The sequence below is a fragment of the Galleria mellonella genome, unplaced genomic scaffold, assembly GCF_026898425.1.
Source record: "Galleria mellonella isolate WM207_F2 unplaced genomic scaffold, CSIRO_AGI_GalMel_v1 utg1634, whole genome shotgun sequence".
Classification (NCBI taxonomy): domain Eukaryota; kingdom Metazoa; phylum Arthropoda; class Insecta; order Lepidoptera; family Pyralidae; genus Galleria; species Galleria mellonella.
Genome location: NW_026442007.1, coordinates 718,709 through 738,782, shown reverse-complemented (window position 1 = coordinate 738,782; position 20,074 = coordinate 718,709). Strand labels below are relative to the sequence as shown.

The following is a 20,074-nucleotide window of genomic DNA, read 5'->3' as shown; positions in this document are numbered from 1 at the left end:
GTATTTTATTTTTCTTTCCATGCGGTAAGTATTCAAGAGCTAGTCTCTTACTATTAGTTTCAGTCACAAAGAACAGGGATTGTTAGTTCTTTATTGTTTGCTATTCGATGTTGCTGACAAAAATTGAAATTTGGATAATATCAACAATAAATCTATTTTATACCGTTTCTTTATAAGTAGGGTTATATATTTACCAGTACATTATTACATGTATCACATCTCTATATATATTTTTTTTTGATGGGTGAAAATGGCATGGTAACCCCGCCTGCGCTAACGGGATACGCTGGCGGAGCACCAGTGAAGGGTGATAGATGAGAATGTAAGCAGGCCAGTTAGCCCATCATGATGAATCCATCAGGAAGTAACCATGATAGTTTTCCAGGGAGAACCGGAGGTCGAACTGGTTGGGTATATTGGTAGCAATGAGATTCTCAGTCTCCATTACTAACACTTCATTTCCCCCCCATCTCTATTTTTAGAAATATATAGAACTAGCGGCCTGTCTCGGCTTCGCACGGGAGGACATTTTTACAATTTTAAAAATAGCCATTAAGGCTGCACACGCGTCGAAAGGTTTAAAATGGAGTAATTTCTCCCGTTTTCCTAACATTTCCCTTCACTGCTCTGCTCCTATTTATAGCGTGATGAAAAGTATACTATAACCTGCCCAGGAGTATGAATAATAATTGTAAGTTTCGTTAAAATCCGTCGAGTAGTTCTTGTTTCTATAACGAACATACAGACAGACAAAAATTTACTGATTGCATTTTTGGCATCAATATCGATCACTAATCACCCCCTAATAGTTATTTTGGAAATATATTTCATGTGCAGAATTGATCTCTCTACAGATTTGTTATAAGTATAGAAATAATTTTTATCGTGCTTCCAATCAAACTGTTTATAATTACTCCTCTCCATCCAAAGGTTGCCTGGAAGAGATCTCCCTCATACCCTACAGCTTAAATGGTCGCGTACAACGCGGTTTCAGAAATGTTTTCTCCCACGAACACTCAGGTTATAGAATGAGCTCCCTGCCGAGATTTTCCCAAGAGACTACAGCATGGGGTTCTTCAAAAGGGGGGTAAAGAGGTTTCTTCAGGGTCGGCAACGCGCGCGTAATACCTCTGGTGTTGCAGGCGTTCATAGGCTACGGTAACTGCTTACCATCAGGTGGGCCGTATGCTTATTTGCCACCTCAGTGGTATAAAAAAAATACTGTGTCGTCCATAATAAACTTGATCTGTTGATATTCGTAAGGACTAAGCCTCTATACCCTGTAATTTAACTGTTTCACGGCAGAAACACAAATGATAGGACAGAGGTACCCAAGGAGATGATTTTAGTACAAAGTACCGGTACCATCTGGTAAATACCGTTTGATCGTTACCATTTAATATAATTTTTTCGCGGGTAAATAAAAAGACAAAGACTGATGGTTCAAGATCAATTTTGGCTACAACCGGATTTACGAGCGACACGGGAAATTGTTTCAGGGATTCTGGGATACGGGTATGAATATTTTTAGCGCACTTGGAAACTTCACGGAGATAAATCAATTCAAATCTTCGTGTCTGTGGTTATACAGACCAGCAAATATAACTCGCCTATAAGCTTTCACAGTTCAGTGACCTATCTCTTTATTCACTATTCCTAAAACTAAATCAATTCGTTCATTGCAAAGGCCATAAACCAAATTGTAAAATTGCATGTAAATTTTTTTTTTGTACAACTTAGAATGGCAAACAAGCTGACGGCCCACCTGATGCCATATTTATCACTGCCATATTTGTTTGCTTAACATACTTTACATACATAATCTACAGGGTACAGAGGAATAACACCCGAGTCCTCAGGAATGGCAACGCATGGGGGTATCAAGGGCGAAACAGTATACTCTGTTATGTCCACGCTACTGCTCATGTCTATAGGCGACGGTTACCACTTTCCATTAGGTGGGCCGTCAGCTTGTATGCCATTCTAAGTTGTATAAAAAAAAAACATAATCAGATTTTTTGCGATGCAAAATCTATAATGTAAACACACAATTTTTTCAATATATGGATGGTGTCTACGAAACAAAGAATTTTCCTATTCATATCTTAGATATCATAGCTAAAATAAACATACAGCGAAAATTATTTTTAAGTAAAATATAACAGATTTTCTTTTTTATTTACAAAATAATTTATTGTCAACAGGTGGAGACAACAGGACTACAAAGGAAAATGCAAACTAAAAATATCAATCTGAACCAAGATCAAAGGAATAAAGAGAGCAACGATGTGAGTACATCAAATAAAAAATAGAAAAGTATTCCCGGCAAAAAATGCAATATCAATACTGCTGAAGTATTATTTTGTGAATAGAGACATCTATATTTTATTGCCGTCAACTCTAACCTTTCTGCAGAGACTCCAGTGCATACAGATACTGATAGATGGCAGTGTAAATGTCTGTAATAAAATAAAAATAATAAAACAAAAAATCTAATAAATAATTTAATATAATGTTTTATGCAACTTAGTATGGCAAACAAGATTACGGTGCATTTAAAAAAAAGTAGTTACTGTATTCATAAACATGAATTGGTCTTTACAGAATATACTGTGATACCCTTTGCATATGCGTTCCTGAAAACTCTTAGATTTTACGACTACAATATCTCACTAACTATATCTCACTATTCCATGTGAAACTGAACAGCCATGCATTTCCATATAAATACATTTGCTAGACGGCTTAGACACGAATAGGACATAGGTGCTCAAGTAAACAACTTTTGAACTAAGTGATACCTATTCTAAATAATCATTTATATAATTTAAATAAAAACTATTTTATTCCAGAAAATGTGCCGCCAAAAACCGCAGGGGTTGCCGATTGGAGGGTCATTGTCTGAAGAGGCGTTTACAACACAAGTCACGGCGCGCGGCGTCTTCGCTTCCACGTATTTCGGTCAGTATGCAATATGAACATTAAATGACATTCAAATAAAAGCTAGACTTCTCACGGAGTCGATTCTTTGAAGTATCGAGAGGTTTGACCTGTCACACCTCACACCTGATGATTATGTAGATAGCTTGCCGCCCCTTTGCGTAGACAATGAGCTAAGCTATTAACCGGTTTCAAAAAAAGATACTCAATTTGATTATATTTTTTGTTAACATAAGGCGATATCTTAGAAATTTATTAACCAATTTGAAGATTGAGATTTTTTTTACACAAGTCTTCTAAATTGGTTTACTACGATTTATTTTAGTATAGTTAACTACTTATAAGGAAGGGTTACGTGTTTGTTTATAATCAATCATTAAATTATTATTGTTATTTAATTATTAGGAATTATTTTATAACAAATATAAACTTTTATGACAAAACTTAATTATAATTCCTTTACACATTAGATTTGCTAAATTATTAAGTTAAGATTTATACTTATGATGTGCAACTGTGATTCGTTAGCGAGCATGCGCATGAGGCTACTGGGAACGGCTTATCCAAAGCCAGATATCGTTAAGGTACCACAAAGGATCTATGAAATGATGGTTTAAGGCAGGGGGAAGCACAAAAGATCCCGATGGGTCGACGTGCAACAGCTTAGCTGACCCCATATGCGAATATAAGATAACATAAGTTAAGATTTAAATTTTAGACAAAATCGAGGAGTACTCTATCTCCGAATTGACCTTTACTTTTCTTGTTAATTTAACTACATTTCGTATCCCGCTAAAATAACTAACTAAAAAAATGCTTTTTATTTAAAGAGTACTGCTGACTAATGCATGCTATTATATCGTGGCAGAGTAATGCTGTTATTAATTTTCATTAGCTTATTTTCTGCATAAAAATACAACGTCTAAAACCCATCAATCATCCCTTAACCACAGACTCCGGCAATCTTTAGTAATTTGAACATCCCTACTTAACAAAACAATATTCGAGAGCAACAGAGACGGATGATACACCTTCACAATTAGTAGCACGAACGAGAGAGACGGAAACAAAGCTATGCTAACGTTGTTTTTCAACAGACGCAATTTTTAAACCACGCGTGATATGCTTAGAACACAAAAAGGCACAGTGTAATACTGTGCGTTGAAAAACGGACCATCAGTTACAGACACCTGCATGCGTGATCAGAAAACCAAAGGCAGATTAATATCTCCCCAATGATTCAATGATGCTCGACGTAACGTACAGAACAAAGGAGCGAGAACGCGGCGCGCTCATGTATTTTCCATTGATTTTGATACACGGACACTGTTGTAGTACTTTTTTATAGATTTTATTTGCTGTAAATTGTAACAAGTTTAAGTGAAAGTGATATATTCGTGTTGACCGGATTCCTGTGGAATTAATCATCCTGGATCCGCGACGGAGGGGTATTGTGGGGTCTCCCAAAGGCTACGACGGTTTAACTGGTGAGTCAGTTTATAAAGATCAAGTACAAAGAAAATGTGACCTCTAAACAAACACAGTAATCTGATCCTACGCATATAGATCTAAAAGTCTTCTATCTAGTATTATCTAGATAGTTACATAATCTATTGGATAGATGTCGCTGTTATTTGTTTATAATACAATAAACTTGTCTGTCTTATGTAGATTTTGGAGATTCAAAACCCGGATTTAAACGAATCGTACGGTTAATTCTGTATATTCCGCTAAAAAAAACTACTACCAGTTCGTTAATATTATACTTTCAAAGCGTGATGTCTATTTAATTTGGTAGTTTATACAATATGAATCCTATTATGACTCATGTAAAGTGGGTTACAAATGTGAGTTTTTTAATTAGTAAAATTTTAAATATCTAATATTTATAGATATTTAATATATATAATTATTAATATATATTTAATATATATATTTATAATTACTCCTCTCCATCCAAAGGTTGCATACAACAGATCGCTTTCAGCGATAAGGTCGCCCATTGTTTTCTCATTGTGATTATTTCTTGTAATTATTTATATTTATAATAAGTTTACTATTGTAATCTTTTGGAGGAAACAATAAAGAGTATCTGTCTATCTATCTAAAGACTTAATATATCTATGGTTATACTAATCACAATTTTTGTAAAGTCAATATTTCAGCTACACTGATATTTATGTAGGTGTTTTTTGTCTTCCGCATACATAAAAATATATCTACAGGGCGGACTTAATGCCTGATGGCATTGTCTACCAGTCAGCCGTTACGCTAAACAGAAAGAGAGAGAGAGAGTAAACGGTTGGAGTTTAACTATACTAGTTAGAAAGTCATATATATATAGGATACAGACTATCTGGTGAATAACACTGTATGCATCGCTTCCCACGATCTCTCACTGCTCACCATCCGCCGAACCACGGCGGGCAGTGAGAGATCGGTCCCCACTACCGCGGACAAGATACGACGCTCATCGGCATACGCTGGGCACTCCTCCAGCGTATGCTCCGCCGTGTCCGCTCCACAAGCATGGCACTCCTCCGTCGGCTCCCTGCGCGCGACATGACACAGATATCGCCCAAAGCACCCATGCCCGGACAGTGTCTGTGTCATCTTGAAGGTCAGCGGCCTTCGCCGTCTATCCATGCACTTCTTAAGAAGTGGACGGATAGCCTCGACGGATCCCTTTCCCCCTTGCCTTTGGTGTTGTAGGTGATCATGGAGGCGGTAGTCACTTACCATCAGGTGGACCGCATGCTCGTTTGCCCCTTATGTTATATAAAAAAAGGTAATAAATAAAATGTAAAACATTGGATGTTTGGGTTATTAACTTGGATGAAATATTATTGTCACTGATTCGTACTTCAGAGGGAAAAAAGTGGTTTTTCTATAAGCCACAGCAGAGGTCTCCGTCTAAAATAATAATTTAAAATTTTGTTCCACAAAAAATTTCACAGCTATCAAATGTTGCAAAATCAGATTTTTTATACAACTTAGAATAGCAAACAAGCATACGACCCACCTGATGGTAAGCGGTTACCGTAGCCTATGAACGCTTGTAATACCACGGGTAATACGCGCGCATTGCCGACTCTGAAGAGACCTCTTTACCCCCCTTTTGAAGAACTCCATGCTGTAATCTCTTGGTAAAACCTTGGCAGGGAACTCATTTTATAACCATTCCTTTTAAAAAAATTGTATGTGCCCGTGCGAAGCCGGGCCGGATCACTAGTATACAGATTAATAAGTATAGTAAATAAACCTTATAACTCAATTACACGATTGCTACAACGCGTGGGTGTATACATACGGAAACTATTCTCGGAAATTATTTCACCGTGTTTATTTTGTACTACTTACCAGAGGAAGACTTTGTACAAAAGTCGATTGCTTGGGTACCTCTGTCCCATTCGTGTTTCAACCGTGAAGCAGCTGTGTTTGTATGGCTGTGTTTCGGTTTGAAGGGTGGGATATGGCGTGAATTTACTGGGTACAGAGGAATAACATCTGAGTCCTCAGGAATGGCAACGCATGGGGGTATCGTAGGCGAAACAGTATACTCTGTTATGTCCATGGTACTGCTCATGTCTATAGGCGACGGTTACCTTTTTCCATCAGGTGGGCCGTCAGCTTGTTTGCCATTCTAAGTTGTATAAAAAAAAATTGAAATTTTCATTATTATGTCTTATATTTTTTTATTTAATTATTTTTTACTTTATTCATAAAATCATGCGACTCACACAGTAGCAGTATATTATAATAATGTAATTAAAAACAAAAACAAAACAAACAATATAAAAAAATATCAAAATTCCATTGTATTAAAAGGATGTCAACGTATATATCCTCAAAAATTTATCTCTGAAGTTCGATTCACGCTAATCTAGTCAGTGACCTTAACCTGGTAATAAAATTATAACATATATAAAAAAATATATATATTAAATAGTATAACGTGATTTGAAACTTAACTACGAATAACATAGATTACTATAACACACTTATTAAACAAGTACTTAACATATTATTATAAATACATTAACATAATAAGTAATATAATATTTTATAACCTTTCGTAATTGGTGCAAAAATGACAGGGTCACACGTCCATTTAATCCGATCAATTTATAATCTGTAATCGCCGGTCCGGCCCGCCAAAATATAGGTATAATTTCAAATATGTGGGCGGACATTTTATAACTGATACGTATATACATTATAGATTGAAAATTACAAATGGTAACGATTAAACTTCCTGGTTCTGATCGCTTCTCGGTACCGCCTACGACGTGATGATATGATATTGTGTAATATTCATTGATATAGAATGAAAAGTAAAAAACGTGTAGCTACCTCCATTTTACTTCGAAAAAAGTCACTTTGACTACGTGACGAACGACGTGGTGGAAGTACAGGTAGGTATATATATATATATATATATATATATATATACCGTCATTATTAAAGATATAAATTTAACATATATAAAATCGGTGATGAACTTTTTACTTCAATGTCCAGACAAATTCAATATATCAAAGCGATACTGATTTTACCTATGCCTAATATACACATTTAAGGATTGCACTCCGGTTTCATTTTCATCGATTCGGCTAAACCCGGACTGATCAAATCACTAACTTAACTAACTTTCCGTTTTCGAAACAACAAATACAAATTCATAAAATTGTTCAATATGATGCCCACGGCCACTTTCTACCTTTGTACGACTCGGAGGGATTTCACTCTCATACCCAAGAGTCTGTTTGAGATGTTTTCTGTCACGAACACTCAGGTTATGGAATAAGCTCCCTGCAAAATGTTTTCCCAAGAGACTACAGAATAGGGCTCTTCAAAAGGAGAGTAAAGAGATTTCTTCAGGGTCGGCAACGCCAGATGTCCATAGGCTATGATAACCGCTTACCATCAGGTAGACCGTATGCTTGTATGCCATTTCAGTGGTATAAAAAAGGTAAGAATTAAATAGGACTCCAAATAATTATAAATACATACTATGCTTAGTAAGAAGATCACAAACCCCGTATTTTCTGCAATTACAAACCGACTGCCAATTCAAAATGTAAAAGATAAACACATTACAGCGAAAGGTCACTCGTAACCGACCTATAATTTATAGTCTATGGTCTGTGAGATAAAAATATAAATAGCTGGTAACGCTAATTGCGATACAAAAGAGATCTTTAGAGATTAAAACGTGCACTTTATGTGAAGCACATTTACATTCGAGAATGATTAATATTTGATATAGTATATAATTCACCTCTCTGTCGAAGTTTTCCCAAGAGACTACAGTATGGAGTTCTTCAAAAAAGGGATAAAGAAGTGTTTTTTTTATACCAGCATTTATACAAGCGTATGCTTACGTATGGTAAGTGGTTACCGTAGCCTATGAACACCTGCAATACCAGAGGTATTACGCGTGTGTTGCCGACCCTGTAGAAACGTCTTTACTCCCCTTTTGAAGAACCCCATGCTGTAGTCTCTTGGGAAAACCTCGGCAGGGAGCTCATTCTACAACCTGAGTGTTCGTGGGAGGAAACATCTCTGAAACCGCGCAGTACGCGACCATTGAGGCTGTAGGACATGAGGATGAACTCCCTGTCGACGGCGAGCCGTACGATGGTAGAAAGTGGCCGTGGGCATCATATTGAACAATTCCTCTGAGTACAATCCATTGTACAGGCGGTAGAACACGCAGAGTGAGGCAAAATCTCTCCTAGGTTCGATACCGCTTGTGAGTCTGGGATCATCGACATTTCTCGAATTGACATTGATGCTTGAGAATGATTAATATTTGCATTTCGTATAGTATATAATTCACCTATCTGTCGAAGTTTTTCCAAGAGACTACGTGAAGTGATTAAAAAAAGAGATAAAAAGTTTCTTCAGGGTATTGCAGGTGTTCATAGACTATGGTAACCGCTTACCATCAAATGGATCGTTTTAACGTCCGCTATTAAAATACTATTTAAATAATAAATCTAAATAATTGATAATTGTTCAATTGTTATTGAAAATTGACACGAAATTCCCAATTGCTTAAGTTACCAACTTAAACACTTTTAATTTTATTAACAATACTCATATATGCTCTCGAATGATTTTTCGTTTATTACCTTCATTTTTTTTTTGCTTATTTGGTCTCTCGTTAAAAGTATAGTTATAGTAAATTTCGGTACTTTTTTTTTACTTTTCAGAATCACGTATTTTTTATTTTTATTATTAATGAAGATAATCTTTTAGGTTTTTATTTTAAATTTTTTTCTAGCTTATATATTTCTTCTATTGTTCCATTGTTTAAAAATTTAAACTGCGCAACAAGTTTATAACTCCTCAAGTATATATTTAACCGTCATTCAAACATCTGCTCTGAATGAGTCCGGGGGTTGCAAATACCAAGGCCGTGTGCACACAACGGAAACGATGCACCTGTGTATACATGGCCGCACCTTGATGCACCCCCCTTAATTTATCTTTAGGCCATAGAAATGGCGATAATTTCAACTAGAAGAAGGATATTTGTAAGTTTAAGCACCTTTAGATAAATTGAAATTACACTCGAATAAAAGTAAACCAGAACAAATTTTAAAAACATAATTTTTATGTTTCTATTATCAAAAAGTTATTTGTTAGGGAGAAACAACAATAAATCCAACAATTAACATTGTGTACATTTAGCGTAATTGACACCGGATGACGTTCTCTACCAACCACTGGGCAAACAGAGAAATATGTAGGTAGACGGTACATTCAAGAATTAAGGGAACATAAAGTAATACTTAACATATTCAAACATTACAAACATATAATTTGACTAATATAAACATACACAAAATATATAATACAAAAAAATACATATATAAACTATTACTTTATAAAATAATTAACTGTATTATCCCTTTCAAATTTTTGTTTACATTTATGGTATATGCATGATCGACTAAAACTAAGACATACTTATCTTCTATTCCCCTTATTCATAAAAACATTGCACCTCCTTTAAACCTTATTTTAGTTACTGAACAGTTTTGTCTCTTTCTCTTGTACTAAATTCCCAATTGCAAAAAGTGACGAAAAAAAAATTTTTTTTTTTCTTATATAATTGCGAATTTGTATACCTCAATAGGTGAGGTTGATCAATAAATAAAATAAATGAAGTCAAAATGTAACTTTGCATAATGTTTTAGTTTTTATAAATAAGAAAGTTAATCTTTCCTACTGGGGGGAAGGGATTATTAGTAATAGAGAGCTCTGCCCTCATTGCTGTCAATATACCCTATCAAGTCGACCTCAACGTAATTCCCCCTGGAAACTATCGTGACTAATTTATCGTTAAATTCGTCACGATGGGCTAACTAACCTGCCTTTCCATCCTTACCAATGAACCCTCACTGGTACCCCTCCAGTATATACCTAAGCGCGGGAAGGGTCACCATTTCATTATCATTCATTAAAAAAAAATCCTTCCTACTTTATATATACTAAAACTCTTAAAAAGTCATCCTGTTAATAAAATACCTCTTCGTGGCCACTAATGGGAAAGTAAAATCGATTGACTGGTAAGTAGGTATTACCTCGAGGGCATGTTTCTACAAACACCATGGTCATCGTGTCCGTTGTCAGAGTGAAAACACCAAGCCATAAACGTAAACGTTTGAAAGCGGACATTTCAATTATGAATTACTACCCTTTCCATTTTTAGTTTCCTATTTAAAATGCTGTACAATTTACAAAAATTCTTAATTGATAGGCAAAAGTTAGACATTCCAGCAAGTTACCTCTATGTTCCATTTGTCTGCTAGATAGACTGTCATATCTGTCTGTTTACTGTATATCTGTCTATTTACTGTATGGATAATCTGGTAGTATTGTTTTATTGTTACCCTATTCCCTTTGGCCTTCCCTTTTAAAAGTGCCGCGGCACAGTGGTTGAGAATCACTGGTTTAACCGATCGGACGGCGACAGTAATCAGCGACATTTAATCCGACGTGTGCAGCCGACCAGGGAATCGAACCGACGGCCATGAGGGAACAACGTTGTGAGAGAGATTAAATTGAGAGAGATTTACAATCATCAGCCGTTAACTGTCCACTGCTAAATATGCCCTCTCCCCCTATTGGTGGGTTTCAGCAGTCGCCACGCCTAATCAGGTTGGCAACCGCAATTAGGCTTCGGTGATGTTTTAAGAAGGACGCTGCTGCCAATCCCGTGACCATTAATTTCCCATAGTAATAATATCCTTATTACCTAATTCCTTCTCTACATGTAGACTTTGCTTTGTAGTAGCAAGGAGTTTGCTCCACAAAGAGAAACAGTGTCTCTAATCAATACGACCGCTTATACGCTTTTGTACATTCACTTATAGTTTTTTTTATTTTTTTATACAACTTAGAATGGCAAACAAGCTGACGGCCCACCTGATGGAAAGTGGTAACCGTCGCCTATAGGCATGAGCAGTACCATGGACATAACAGAGTATACTGTTTCGCCCACGATACCTCCCATGCGTTGCCATTCCTGAGGACTCAGGTGTTATTCCTCTGTACCCTGTAAATTCACGCCATATCCCACCCTTCAAACCGAAACAGAGCCATGCAAACACAACTACTTCACGGTAGAAACACGAATGGGACAGAGGTACCCAAGCAATCGACTTTTGTACAAAGTCTCCCTCTGGTATATTACTCTTTAACAAATATCGACTATATTTATTAAAGAGTAAAGAGTATTTTAATTTTGCAAATTAAGTGAAAGTCGACGTAAAAATGCGTAATACAAGACATATGTCAATTAAGACGAAGTGAGTTCAAATGGAAGTATACTTGAGTAAATAAAAAAATAATGTGAACTGCTTAAAATCTTTTTAAATCACTTTTTTTTAATGAATGTGAAAGTAACTATGTTTGTTGTGTCTTGATGAAATAAAAAAGAAATATATCCCAAGATATGTATTTTTTTTTTGTTTTTTTTTACATTTATAGAGTTTACTGCACTCTCTTCATCTGCATGAAACTTTTTACTTTCCGTTCTTTGATAATTTTACTTAATATTTTTTTTATCGTCATCATCACATCAGCCTTTAACTGTCCACTGCTGAACATAAGCCTCCCTTGGGGGGATTTGCCAGTAGTTGCCACGCTTGGCATGTAGATTTGCAACCGCGGTTAACTTTCAGAGATGTTTTAAGAGGGACGCTGCTGCCCATCCATCGCCCTCCCTCAGTCGCCTCTCACGACACCTACGGGAAAGAAAGGGATGGCCTGTTCTATGTGGGGACCAGACGGTATTTATAAAGTTTACTACGCTCTTGGCAGCTGGACTTTTTTATCTTACATTCCTTGGTAATTTCACCTAGAATTTTTTTTTATATGTCTAGTCATTAATATAACCTAAAATAGTAAATATATATATATATATATATATATATATTCAGAGAATTCAGCTCCTTATTTTAATTCCTACTCCCCAAATGAGAATATAATAAATTAATAGTTGATTGTACTAAAAAATTTAGTTTACAGTTTTTTTTTTTTTTTTATAAGAAAAGTAACACAGACCAACTAACGGCAATGTACAAATTGTCGTTTATTGTTATATTTTTATCTAATTTAATCATTGATATTATAATAAAAAAAAAAAAAAAAAAAACAGAAAGTATGAAAAATATAGCAAATTAAAAAATAGTTATAAAGGTTATAGTGGCAACCCTAGCTTTAAAGGTTAAATTTAATAGAATGTATCACACGAAAGCTGTGCGGCCAAATCATTATCTATTTAATAATTACAGTAATTGGATTATTATGGTAACGAATTTAAACTCACGTTTTATAAATATATTTCGTTACGCAAAACATATCGGAACATCGCTGTAATATGATACTGCAGAATCCTGCGACTTTGCCCGCGTGAATTACAACAAAATTTACAGTACTCGTATATATACTGTGATGTCATTTATAAGTACTAAGTAAGTTAGTAACTAAGTAAGAGGGACGGAGGACTGAGGAACCAGAGGGAGACTTTGTACAAAAGTCAATTACTTGGGTACTTCTATCCCATTCGTGTTTCTACCGTGAAGCAGTTGTGTTTGCATAGCTGTGTTTCGGTTTGAAGGGTGGGATATGGCGTGAATTTACTGGGTACAGAGGAATAACACCTGAGTCCTCAGGAATGGCAACGCATGGGGGGTATCATGGGCGAAACAGTATACTCTGTCATGTCCATGGTACTGCTCACGTCTATAGGCGACGGTTACCACTTTCCATCAGGTGGGCCGTCAGCTTGTTTGCCATTCTAAGTTATATAAAAAAAAAATAAGTTTTCATACCCAGTCATCATCATTTCAACCGTCAACAGTCCACTGGTGACCTGCCAGGTCAACCTCCACGAGGTTCTTCCTGGAAGCTATCGTGGTTAAAGTGGAAGGGAATTGTTATTATAGGGCTCTAACAACCCCATTTCTAGCAATATACTCTAACAGGTTACCTTCACGCAATTCCTCCTGGAAACCATCGTGGTTTATTATTATGAAATTCGTCACTATTGGCAGCTACCATTGCATCCTCACTTATCATCCCTCACTGGTGTCTCACTGGTGCCCCGCCAGCGTATACCGATAGCGCAGGCGGAAATACTATGTCACTATCATCAATTTAGAATACTACCTGCATCCACTGATTTTTTTTTTTTTGGAGACATTTGGGAGGCGGAAAAGAATCGTTGGTAATGAAGTCTATGGGCCTCATTGCAAGCAATATACCTAATCAGGTGGACCTCCCCGTGTTCCCCTCTAGAAATCAGCATGCTGAATTCCAAGCGTATTCATCACGACGGACTAACGGAGTTGCCTTTTCATTCTCACCTATCATCCCTCACTGATGCCCCGCCAGCTTACATCATTAGCGCAGACAAGTAGGGTTACCATTCCATTATCATTCAGTAAAAAACAAAACATTGGAGATCGTCATTTCAATGGAGTGAACCACTTTTAATGGGGGCTTAGAAGCATAGCATAAGGGCATAAGAAGGTTCTCGATGTTTCTTATATTAGAAGGAAGGAATATTCCTTTCATTGCTAGTAATTGTTAATCACCACCATACTTACCACACATAGTATGTAACCGTGTGGTTACTACATCGCAGTTACACCACGTCACGCTCCGCCACGCGTGGCGCACCGCTTCTCACCACGTTGGGTCCAACATTTCAGTGTATTATTTTAGGACAGAGCAGACGGAATAATTTTCAAAATTTCTAAAAAGTGTCAATGGACTAACAGAAGTTGGGTATTTATGTTATATTATTTGTTATTATATCAAATATAAAGTAAAATAAGTAAATATATGATTTAATAGTATGATATCTAAAGTAAATGAACTAAGTGTACTTGTGCTTCATTTATATTTATTACTAAGAGGCTTACAACCTTTATATTGCTAAAGAATATATCATATACCGTGTAAAGTTACAATTACGTAATTAAATTACTATATAAATCTAATACCCTACAGTAACATACTTATATATTAAATATTATAAATAATAAGATTTTTTTTCTAATTTCATACGCGCGTTGTCGACCCTGAAGAAACCACATTACCCCCCTTTTGAGGAACCCCATGCTGTAATCTCTTGAAAGAATCTCGACAGAGAACTCATTCCATCACCTGAGCGTTCGTGAAAAACAATAATCATAATATCCAATTATTTACACCCTCCTCACGTTCCAGATATGTGCAGATGAATTCAAAACATACAAGTAAAGCCGTAGAAAACAGTTTTTTTTTTTTATAATTGAATATCTTAAACCGACTTCAATTGTGATAAAACCAGTTGTTTTGATTAAATAGTAATAATAATAAATTTTTTAATCAAGGCAACCAGGGCCTACAAAATTTCAACAATATTAGTTTGCACCAGATATAAATTATTAAATTAAACTTTGACACTTATAATAAATAACATTAACTTAACCATTAATTTAAAATCTAAACCGATTTTGATAAAATTTCTACGAGACTAATCTATAAGTATATCTTTATAGATAAAAAAAGGAATTACCAAATCGGTTTAGAACTGACGGAGTTATGAGGTAACAAACATAAAAAAAATAGAAAATAAAATATAAATATATAATATATATATAAAAAATCCTTTTATAAATCGGTTGATTATGTTTGCATCTTTTGAGGAAATCGGTGTAAAGCTACATATTTAAATATTACCCATTTTTATTTTTCCTTTCAACACCTCTATCGCATTTTCCATCTCCCATAGCTAAAAAATTATTTCATTTCTTCGTTATATTATATTTCCAGTTATGTTATGCTGATACTACATTAATTACATTTTTTTTACAAAATAACCTCTTTTTGCGAACATGACAAGGTAAAAAAGTTATTATTTTTACAACACAAGGGGCAAACGAGCATGCAGCTCACCTGGTGGTAAGTGACTACCGCCGCCCATGATCACCCACAACACTAAAGGCATTGCAGGTGTGCTGCCGGCCTTTTAAAAAGGAATATGTTCTTTTCTTGAAGGTTATGTTGTCGCATCAGTTCGAAAATACTGCTGCTGGAAGTTGATTCCAAAGAGTGATTGTGCGTGGGAGAAAGTGTCTTGAAAAACGCACGGTGGAGGACCGCCACTCGTCCAGATGGTTGGGGTGAAATTTTAGTTTATGGCAGGTATCAATCCGAACAATTCCTATCTCTTGAATTTCACAAATGCAATCATTTTTTACAAATGTTGACAATTTATCGTCGTCATATGTCACACATTTTAACCTTGAACTTTGAATATTAAAACAAATTTTGTACAGAGACCAGACTATACACAGACGATAGGCAAACAATTTTTCTGCATACATGACTGTTACAATCATGTTTTTGTGACTAAACAGCTGTGCTTGTTTAGCTGTGTTTGTGTTCGCTCGTGAGGTATTTCAGTGAAATTTCTATGAAAATGAAATTATTCGGATGTTATTTTCATAATTGGTTTAAATTTATTTCTTTTTTAATCTTAATAATGGTGCTTATTATTACTATTATATTATTATTTAAATATATATTGTATTTAACATCTCCCTTTCTATGGGGGTAAATGTTCAACCATGCGGGCCTTAGCCAAGCAATGGTTGACTTTAAATTATATATTATTACATTATTATTATTATTACATTATTATTATTATTACATTAGTCTTTTTCGCCTATTTAATTAATACATTAAATTTGCACGCCTACAATTTGAAGGCAATTAAACAGATGCCAAAAAGTTCTATCGCATGGCATTTATTATGTTAAATATCTGTTAAAAGCAAATAAATATTTCATTTTATTTCATTTCATTATTCTTATTTATTTATTTATATTTTTACTTAATTGCATTATTTATAAAATAGTAAATATAGTTAATTTTGATGAAAAGTGATACAAAAGGCGTCCTTGTCGCTAAGCAGTCTCTTCCAGACAACCTCTGGGTAGAGGACATTGAGAAAAGAAAGAAAAACAAAGAATAAGAGGTAATAAAGAGATAATAATAAAATTAAATTTACATATATAAACAAATAAATTTATATTAATAACAAATATACTTACACATATATAAGATATACTATATTGTACACGAAAATGAGAATAGATAGACATTGCAAAAAAGAAATGAAATTATTCATTTCATTTTTCATTCATTCATACTATTTTTCAACCGACTTCAAAAAAAAAGAAGTTTTTAAATTCATTTGTATTTTTTTTATATCTGACACCTCAGAACTTCGTTAGTTATAAACCGATTTGTTATAAATTTTTGTTTACCTAAAAGAATATTCTTACAGATCCCGTAGAAATTTTATCAAAATCGTTTCAGTAGATTTTAAATCGATTAATAATTAGCTTTTTTTTATACAACTTAGAATGGCAAACAAGCTGACAGCCCACCTGATGGAAAGTGGTAACCGTCGTCTACAGACATGAGCAGTACCATGGACATAACAGAGTATACTGTTTCGCCCATGATACCCCCCATGCGTTGCCATTCCTGAGGACTCGGGTGTTATTTCTCACCCAGTAAATTCACGCCATATCCCACCTTTCAAACCGAAACACAGCCATGCAAACACAACTACTTCACGGTTGAAACACGAATGGACCAGAGGTACCCAAGCAATCGACTTTTGTACAAAGTCTCCCTCTGGTTTTTTCATAACTGAAGTCTTTTTTTGTAGGTCACAATCTTTAATTATCATCAAGTAGATTTCATCAATTAGTTTGTTTACCATTCTATGTTTAAAATCATTAAACCATAATTTATTCCAAAGTTCTAAACCTACACATATACATGTAAAAACATAGTCCACCTTTTTTCCAGCAATCGGATAAATAGACTGTCCATAATAACTGAGAAATCATGGACACCAACAGGAATAATAAGTAAGAAATTATAATATAATCTGATTGTATTCGGTCCGTCGAGATATGTGGAACATGTGAGTTATTGTAACCTAGTAGAAAAACATTGATGGGCAATAGTAACGGGAGGTAACTATAACAGCCTTAACAACTATGATTTTCTTTGGCAATTTATTTCTATAACTAGCGATCTGCCCGGCATCGCGCGGGTTTGATTTGACAATTAGCAACTTGATTATTAGCTGACAAAATGTTGACCCGTTTCTGAGGCTCGATGCTCTATCTATATATTCTAAGAAATAATATTACAATATAATAATATAATATATATTTATTTATTTACAATTAGTTACATTGAAGAAGAATTAAATAATTTATTTAAAATAAAACAAACATCTTTTAGAAAACGCACGGCGGTCTTTCACCGTGCGTTTTCGAGGCACTTTCTTCCACGCACAACCACTCTTTGAAATCAACTTCCAGCAGCAGTATTTCCGAACCGATACGACATAATAACTCTCAACAAAAGAGCATATTCCTTTTTAAAAGGCCGGCAGTATACCTGCGATGCCGTTGGTGTTGTGGGTGATCAGTGGCGACGGTAGTCACTTACCATCAGGTGAGCTGCATGCTCGTTTGCACCCTGTGTTGTAAAAACCATAGGTTCGTAAATAAATGCATTAGTAAAAACTGTTGCAGTCGCTTGCTCCCATCTCTGCAGCAATGCAGAGATGTATGTAAAGTGTGTATATAGTTATTTGCATATGTTTTATTGACAAGAGCGTTTTTTTTTAGTCTTTTTATTACTTCTTGCTCCAATCGCTACCGTCTTTTTTCTCCTCTACCCAAATGTTTTCTGGAAGAGATTGCTTTAGCAATAAGACTTTCGTGCTTCATAAATGTAATATACATTTTTGTGTTATTCTTTAACCATTCTTTGCATGATTTTTTTATTGGTGAAATAAATCAAGGTGATATAATTCATGTTCAAAATTAAAGGACAAATGGTTAAAAAATAAATTTGACAGCTATGTTTTTTTTACAATGCACATTAAAAAGGTATCCAGACACGATCAAGTTAAAGTGAACTTGGTCTTTTATATAATTTTTGGGCATTCAATGTTATGATGGAAATTTCCACTATTACGCAAAGAAGGGTTAAATGGAGCAAAATCTTGTATATTTTTGGAACTTAAAAGTAATATACATGAATAGTTACCACCGATGAACTAAGCAAGTGATATAATGATAGCAAATCACAGTCGCCTCAACCATAACGTGAGCGAGCAGCCAACTCGACTGTGACCATACAAGGATCCCTTCCGGAAACAATCACTTCGCTTGCTTTACTAATTCCATTTACTTTTTACTGATTTTTCTCCATAGATTTAGTAATCTATTAGTTCTACTCGTGGCTTTATCTGCGTGACCCGAATATGTTCGCTGACCAGGATAAAAAATAACCTATGCCCTTCTCTCTTCATTCATATATTACTTGCATACAAAATTTTGTAACGATTGGGTATTATATAACTATATATATATATATATATATATATATATATATATATATAATATATATATGCGCGGGTGGGGTTACCAACCCGCGCTATCGGTATACACTGGCGGGGCACCAGTGAGGCATGATAGGTGAGGACGAAGCAGGTCAGTTAGCCCATCGTGACGAATTCAACAATACAACAACCGCGAGGAGGTCGAGGAGGAGAGTTTATTGCTAGCAATGGGATTGGTAACCCCCATTGCTAACAATCCCTTCTCCCCCTAATATCTATATATTATAGTCACAATATCTAAACATATATTGCGTCAATAACAGATATATTACATATCGATTATCCAATATATAATATTAAATACAAGAACCCGCTCGTAATAAACATAGATATCTGACTAATATGAGCGATATCGCAATGGCCAGTCATCAATGTCCAGACTAACTCAATATATGTATATATATCTATCTATCTATCCTATTTAAGAGCTGCGCTCTTGTCGGTGGAGCTCTTGCCACTCACTACGATTTTCAGCGAGTCTCTTCACCTCTTGATACGACACGACACCAACTCCTTCCTTGATCTGCCTGATGTAACTATATATTATATAAGAATGGAAAAAATAAACAAGGAGAAAACACATTTCTTCATACTTTTTTCTTTCTTCTCTACTCAAAGGTTGTCTGGAAGAGATTGCTTTAGCGATAAGACCACCTCTTGTACTCCGTAATTAAGCAAGTGTAATATTTTTTTTATGCACATACATGGTACATGAACAGTACCATGGACATAACAGAGTATACTGTTCCTTCCACATGATACCCCTCATGCGTTGCCATTCGTAAGGACTCGGGTGTTATTCCTCTGTACCCTATAAATTCATTGCCATATCCCACCCTTCAAACCGAAACACAGCTATACAAACACAACTGCTTCACTGTACCCAAGCAAACGACTTTTGTACAAAGTCTCCCTCTGGTGTCTATATCTTTGTATTATTCTTTGAGTGGTGCAATAAATAGTAAATAAATAAATAAATAAATAAAATTTCAAAATAATGATAAAACACCATAAACCCTGTGTCGGTTTGCAACAAAATGTGATAATAATAGGTGAGTACGCGGAGCTTCACCACGTAGCAGGCAGGTTCAACACACTGGCTGCTTCTTGGTCCCCGAAGCATGGTGG

General features: G+C 35.2%; 1 protein-coding gene across 1 annotated transcript in view; it reads left to right on the top strand.

Annotated features, from left to right (window-relative positions):
• LOC113512980 (uncharacterized) overlaps window positions 1-20,074 on the top strand; it is an 81,949-nt gene that overhangs the window by 12,024 nt on the left and 49,851 nt on the right. Inside the window, exons 2-3 of the mRNA XM_052892630.1 lie at window positions 2,205-2,288; window positions 2,853-2,961. Of these exons, the coding sequence (XP_052748590.1) occupies window positions 2,232-2,288; window positions 2,853-2,961 (166 nt within the window). The 5' untranslated portion in view covers window positions 2,205-2,231. The remainder of the gene's footprint in view (window positions 1-2,204; window positions 2,289-2,852; window positions 2,962-20,074) is intronic.